At 41.6% G+C, this 6,888-nt stretch overlaps 1 protein-coding gene across 6 annotated transcripts in view; it reads right to left on the bottom strand.

Moving 5' to 3' along the window:
- Positions 1-257: 257 nt before the first annotated feature.
- The window catches only part of Spata18 (spermatogenesis associated 18), a 28,205-nt gene continuing 21,574 nt past the window's right edge, over positions 258-6,888 (bottom strand). For 2 of the 6 annotated variants that reach the window (XM_006504155.3, XM_006504159.3), the window contains 4 exons: positions 4,503-4,626; positions 2,784-2,903; positions 805-850; positions 258-494 (listed from right to left, as the gene is read on the bottom strand). In XM_006504155.3, the coding sequence (XP_006504218.1) occupies positions 487-494; positions 805-850; positions 2,784-2,903; positions 4,503-4,626 (298 nt within the window). In that variant the 3' untranslated portion in view covers positions 258-486. Of the gene's footprint in view, positions 495-804; positions 851-2,783; positions 2,904-4,452; positions 4,627-6,888 lie in introns of those variants that run through there. The other 4 variants (XM_006504160.3, XR_003955716.1, NM_178387.3 and 1 more) reach the window with 4 other exon arrangements.

Raw genomic sequence — 6,888 nt, 5'->3', positions numbered from 1 at the left:
TAACTATGTCTGCCTTTGAACCCTTAAGAGGGGATCGGAACACCAACTAAAAGCTTTCCAGAAAGTTCAAATCTGATATTAGCAATGGGAGTGTTAATAACCTATCTGTAAACTAAAACCTCTCGTCCTTTCTTTGAGTCTCAGCTGGAAAATAACTTCTGGTTTTGCTCCTAGAGTTGCTAGGAAAGAGCCCCCGGTACTTCGGGAGGGAAGTCCATACCTTTTATGGACGATATTCAAATTAATATGATCCTATATACCTATATAATCGGGTTTTTATGAAATTAATGGAATTTGCTCCTATAAAATAAGATGAACTGCTATGTACCCAGAGTTACAAAGGCACTGAACGCTCTGTGCCAAGTGACACACAGAATTGCCTTTTCATTTCATGTTAAGCGAGGTCGGAGGCAGACAAGGCAGGTGGGTGGGTGCTCGGAGGAAGCTGGCTGTTCCAACGGTGGCAAAGGAACGTGGCTGGTGGATTCAGTACCCTAGGGAGAAAAACAGACAGCTTGTTACTGTGGTACGCATTCTTCTATGCATTCTTCAGATCTGCCTAACTGAAAAGAAATAACCCATTGTGGGTCAGCACAGTTAAACCTCTCCACGGAAGTCGCTCTTTCTGTACCTCATGACACCAGACCAAACACAATCAATGAGAGTGCCCAGAGAGGACATGAACTGTGTGAATTGGAGAGGAAAGATATTCCCCTGGAATTACCATTTTGCTCCAAAATGTGGCATATGCCAGAGAATATTTAAAAAGTAGAAAGCTTGCCCAGCCTTAATTGTCCCACTTACTTGCGAATGTACATCTTATTGGAGAAGGGCTTCGACTTCGAGATACCTAGAAATGTAAACGAGAGATGTAGATTATACAAGCTCAGAGGGTGGGTTACCCAGACATGGTTAAGTCTTACAAGTCGTCAATTGGTTGCTCTCAGAGGATGAATAACCTGAGTCTTCCTAGGCTTGTGAAGTAAATGCATATCTAATTTGGTTTAAATTATATTGTTGGTTGAAAGTTGGGTTCAATGGCTAAAGAGAAATTTTTAACATAATAAGAACTAAAACTATGATAGTTTCAATGGCTTAATAGAAGAGAAACTTTTTAACATAATTAACTAATAAGAGCTAAAATTATGCCATTAAGCTCAAAGATTTTTTTATAAAACTTTGTCATGTGTCCAAGTCCTGTCCTACTAAGGAAGGCTCTGGGCAGCCAAGAAAAAAAAATGATTTTCAAATCTCACCATCACTAAGCAAAAACTACACCACACTGAGACTTCAAGCCTGATATCAGCTATATGCCTCTTTCCTGTCCTGTCCTCTCAAACATATTTGGTAAAAAGATGCTGTCCAAGATGGACTGGGTTCTATGGAAATTGAGGCCTTATTTAAGCTGGAAAGACAGACCGGTCAGTTTACATTTCATCTTGTAGGTGCCTAGCTATGAAGAGAGAGACAGTTGGTCAGAGAGGAAAAGTTGGCTCCGTTTCATCTTTGAGAATGTATTTTATATACTCATCTCTACTTGAAGCTATGTTCTCTCTGAGCAAAGGATGAAACAGAGGAGGGCATGCAGACATATCTCAGGACTCAGTGCAGGGGACACTCCCCTTGAATAAAACTTTTACTGAGAGTCCAGAGTTCAAGCCTCCAGGGCCTAGGGAACCATTTGCTAACTCTAATATGTAAATCACCCTCTCGTCTGATACACAGTCTCCTCTTGGGATGGGGAGAGATACCATCAGGATGCTCTTAAGGCTCCCTTTTACATATGAGGTCACTAAATGCATGTGCCCTTTTTTAACCTACTATACATACTTATTCATGAATATGTGTGATTGTATTTTGTAAAAAATCCCCAAGAGCAAGAGGACTGTGTCCGTTTTGTAGCTTTTCCTCTTCCCTAGCATATCTGGTGTGGTTTTCTCCCTCTGTGACATCTGTGCATCCTAAAAGACCTAGCTAAATGCCAGATTCTGTGAGCTGCTCTCTCAGCACCCCCAGGTCTTTGCATAGTAGACTATACTACACCCTCACCCCATGGATCTCTCAACTTGACCTGCGTCAGGACCCTCTTTGAGAACGAGGCCCAACACACATATAAATAACAATGGACACTTGAAGGAATAGGAGATCGGTACCGTGGTCCAGCCCCACATTTATCAGGCATTGGCTGGAATGTCATTTGACGAGTTAATGAACAGTGACAGGCCACTGTGATGTTTTTAGGGATGCAAATATTGTGAGTTTTCAAAAATAATTTTTACGTTATCTTTCAAATTTAAATGGAAGATTAGTAATCTTTCCAATGATTAATATACAAAGAAACTAATTTTATCTTTCCTACTTTGAATCTGGGGACAAATTAATATCTTAACTGCCTTTTAGAAAATATTTCAGTCTAGGCTCTTTATGTAATTCCTCCAAAATCATGTGTGGATTTCTAAAGGAACTAGGGACCTCTGTTCAGATCTGTGACTCCAATGTCCCATGTCCACATGTTGAACTGATATCTAACACCCTGCTCAAGGATGAAAAGAATAAAATTCATAGATAAGTAAAGTCTATTACTTCTTGAAATAACAAAATAGGAAAGTTGAAAAAAACAAACCAAAACCCAAGCACTTCTGTTTCTTTCCAGAATGCTAAACCTCTTAGCCATAATGGTGTAAAAACAAATAATAAAATCACACAGGTCATATCAAGGCAACAGTTTTCCTTTCTACGTATGGTTTTGCAATATTCCCTTTCATAGGAAAGTATCATCGTACAAGGTTTTCTGCGGGAATGGCTACGCAGGAATGTACCGTGCTTATTCCAAAATGATTACGAGGACAAATGGGGCTTAAGCTCCTGCTACGGCACCGCATTACTGGTCGCACGGAACTCCACTGCAAAAAAAGAAAGAAAGAGAAAGAGACAGAGAGAGACTCACGAGTCTGTGAGAGCAGACATGGCTTACCGCAGGCTTTAATGACTCGACAGTCCTTCCCCCACCACCACCAGTGTGAACAATGTTCCTATTCTTTTCTGCAACACCCAATATTTGCCAAGAACGGCTACAGTAAAATCCCATTCTAATGAGCTCAAGGCTGCCCCCATTCTGGTGCTCGCTAAGTGTTTTTCTGAGTAAGCTGTTAGAAATCATGTTTGGCTTTGGGCTCGAGTGGTTGGTACGTTCAGTCTAGATCTCTACCACCTCAATGCCACACTGAGGTCATATATATTACAGAAGAAAGAAATCTCACTGAACTCAGTAAGAGGCTTTTGTTGACCAGCTACTGAGTCCGTATGAAGAAGACTCTACACCAAGTTCATGTGCTGTTTTTAACCGTGAATCAATAAAATGGTCTTGTGGGTGACACACTTGACAAGAGAAGAGGTCAGTAGACAATAACTACCTGACGTGAGCGTAAAAAGTGTCACTGAGTCCCCTCCCTCACTTCCAAACTGCACTCCATTAGTAAAAAAAAAAATTCTAACTGAGAATAAGACAAATTATAAGAATAAGGTATAAGGACAAGAATCCTGTTTTATGAAAATACTCATTGTATAGCACATGTCAGATAGACAAGATTCAGTTTTGATAGGTTCATCTTTTGAAGCATGAAACATTTTTAATGGAGATAGTTTTCACTCCAGTGGGATTTTAACCTAAGTTTGTTTGTTTTGAATAAACTGCCCTATCCTCTATTATGTGCAGCCTCAAAGCGACTCCCTCTCCTCCAGCTCAGAAAACAGGAACAGGATCCAACACCCTGGCTTTGTTCTGGGCAAAGGGGGTGCCTCTGTCTATGAAAGGCTGAGGTAAATACTATGTCATGGCACGTGCATAGCCAAGGTTTTGTGACCATGAATCTCAGCACGCCAACCCACTCCCACACTCTCACACATGTGTTCATGGGCATATATAAACACAAACACACTCACACACAGTAATACACACCACACACATTCACAGACACACCACACACACATACATAAACACACACACACCACCACCACCACCACCACCACCACAGACTCCATTTGGGAGGCTGTTAAAATTTTCAAGATGTTCAAACCATCTGTATGTAAGAGCTACAGGAAGCACCCTTCCAAAGCCAAATGGCTTTCATCCCACTTCCTCTGTCCCATTTTTCTTCCTCCTTCCTTTCCCTACACATCATACCAAGGAGAAAAAAAAACAGAATAAATGTAAAATTTCCCCCAAGTGGAGAATAACGATGTCAATATATCTCTAAGGCGGAGGAGCTAAATGAGCCACAGTTAGCTCCATCTTCAACAGCAGCAATGATGTCACTGCCAGAGGAATTACAAAGGATTATGGGACAGTACAAAAACAAGCAGCTGTTTCTCTTTCTCCTTTGTATGAAGTCTTATCAAACAACTCTATCGACTTCTTTTATGGAATCTTTGGGTTTATAAATGTTCTCGAACTTGTGAAACAAACACTCGGGATGAACTGCCACTATACAAGGCCACCGTACAAAAGCCCCTCTTTTGGTGACAGCTTCTCCCTTCATAATGACACAGTCATTCTCCATGAGAGCAGGCCACACGTGATAAAAGACCAAGGGAGCAGTAAAGTCCGAGTCATAGCTGCGGCGGTACCTGTGGGAACACAAAGAGACCAGAGATAGTAAGAAGATGTGTTCCATACTAGGGGCCAAACCCAGAGCAGAGTGCATGCTGACACTGAACTATGGCCACCAGCGGCAAGTTAAGGGTTCGGTAACATAACTAGGGAAAAGCCAACTGAAATGTCCATTTTTGACTACGCCTAGATTTAGACAGTGATCAGATACTCATTCCTTGGTTCAAGAGATGGCATGTGTTCTCAGGATGTTCTATTTCTCATGCTGGGCAATATTTCTCACTCTATCTCTGAGGACAAAACAGAAGAAATCTGAAGAAATGTTTAAATAGATAAATTGAAGTGTGACTAGGCAGTCGTATCCAACGAGGGATAGTTAACAGATCAATGACCCCCCCACACACCCACACACCTCTCGATTTTTGTATGTGTGTGAACATTTTGTTGCATACATGATGTCTGGGCTCTCTGTCCCTGCAGTTCCTGGGGAGATCAGATCCCCTGAAACTAGAAGAGCAGCCCGTGCTCTTAACCACCGAGTCATCTCAATAACCCTCGCCCCCATCTGATGGCACAGATCTACCTATCTGTCAGTGATTTGGTTAAAATATAGAAAACCTACTCAGAGTGTGGTGCCCACGCCAAGGATCAGAACTTGTCAAGGAGTCTCCAGACCATTTCACATGAAAAAGTATGGTGTCGTGAGGCCAAGAAAGGGATTTCGGTTGTTGCTTCCCGAGAAAGGATGTCGGGCACCAAAGCTTTGGTGTGTTCTGTGACTCCCTAAAGCACACTGTCCCCTTGTATCCACGGGGGATTTTGCTTCAGGACCCAACAGACTCCATGGCCCACAGATGTTTACATGCCTTACATAAAATGGTCTCATAGGCTGGATGTGTGGGGTACACATGTAATTTTAACACTAAAGAGGCTGAGGCAGAAGGACTAGGCTTAAAGTCAATCTGAACTAAGTAATGAGCTCCAGGCTAGTTTGAGCTACATAGTAAGACTGTTTATAAATAAGTGTATAATGTATACACACATACGTACATACATACATACATACATACATACATACATACATACATACATACATATATAATATTGTTACATTTTCTAAAACCTGTGGACTTCCTCCTGTATACTTTAACTCACACCTAGATTACTTACAATGCCTGATACAATATAAATAAGCATGACAATTATTCTGTACTAAGGAATGACAAAGAAAAATAGCTCATATGTATTCAGATTTTTCTCTGATATTTTTAACCCCTGGTTGGTTGGCTCAGCATATGGGGACCTTTAGACACAGAGAGACAACAATGGAATCAAATTCAACTGTAGTTAGGAATTCTAATTTCAACTGCTCAGCCATCAGGCACACAACACAGTAGGTTTCCTCTGGTTAAAGGCATGTGATGGAGAGACCCAACGGTGGTCTACAAAACACACAGACTGCACAAACCAAAATAGTGAGTATCTGAGTGATAATACCCATATTCTAAAGAAGAAAGAAAGAAAGAAAGATAGAAAGTGTTAAGGGTTTCTGTAAAGAAAAGAACTCAACTTCAGGGCCATGTTCAAACATTCAGTTCTCCCAGAGTGGATATAGGCTGGGAACAAAGACTTGAAAGAACCTAGAGCTTATCAAGGGAGTATGATATGTTCTACCAACCAGAGAGTCCATTCCTGTTATGAGAGAAACATGTATGGTTGCAAGAATGTTGGGCAGCTACCTACCCTGAGCTATGGCTTAGACAAAGACCCAGAGTTCATTTCTAAGCACTCACTAAATGCCTGACATCATCCTAAGTGCTCCATCTGAGTTGTCTTAGCCAGCCCTCTACAGTCCTGGGGAAGAGGAATTAGTATCCTCCACCCCACTGCCTTGAAAGAGAAGAAAAACGAAGGACAGAAAAATAAAGGTCTATGTCCAATATCACACAGCCAACAAGTGGAGCCAGGATTTCAAGCTAGGCAGCTTGCAGCCAGAGCTGGCCTTCTTCACTAGCTTGGCCTTTCCTCCTGGATAGCTGGTAATCTTGAGTGACAGCTAAGATCTTGCCAGAACTCAATGAATGCTTCGGATTATTTCAGCCTCAAATTTACTAGAGGAATGTTCACCATGTGAAATTTGGAAGACTCTAATGGTTCTAAGAGTCCAGACTCTCCCTTTGTACACATCAGCATGCATGAGTGTGCCTGGTGTTTGTGAACCTCAGCCTCCTGAGCCCTGAGTTAGAACCACCACAGAAAATAGTGGAGTATGGTGCAGA

This window comes from Mus musculus, chromosome 5, assembly GCF_000001635.26.
Source record: "Mus musculus strain C57BL/6J chromosome 5, GRCm38.p6 C57BL/6J".
Lineage (NCBI taxonomy): Eukaryota > Metazoa > Chordata > Mammalia > Rodentia > Muridae > Mus > Mus musculus.
The sequence above is the reverse complement of the archived record's forward strand: the minus strand, read 5'-3'. Positions and strand labels throughout refer to the sequence as shown.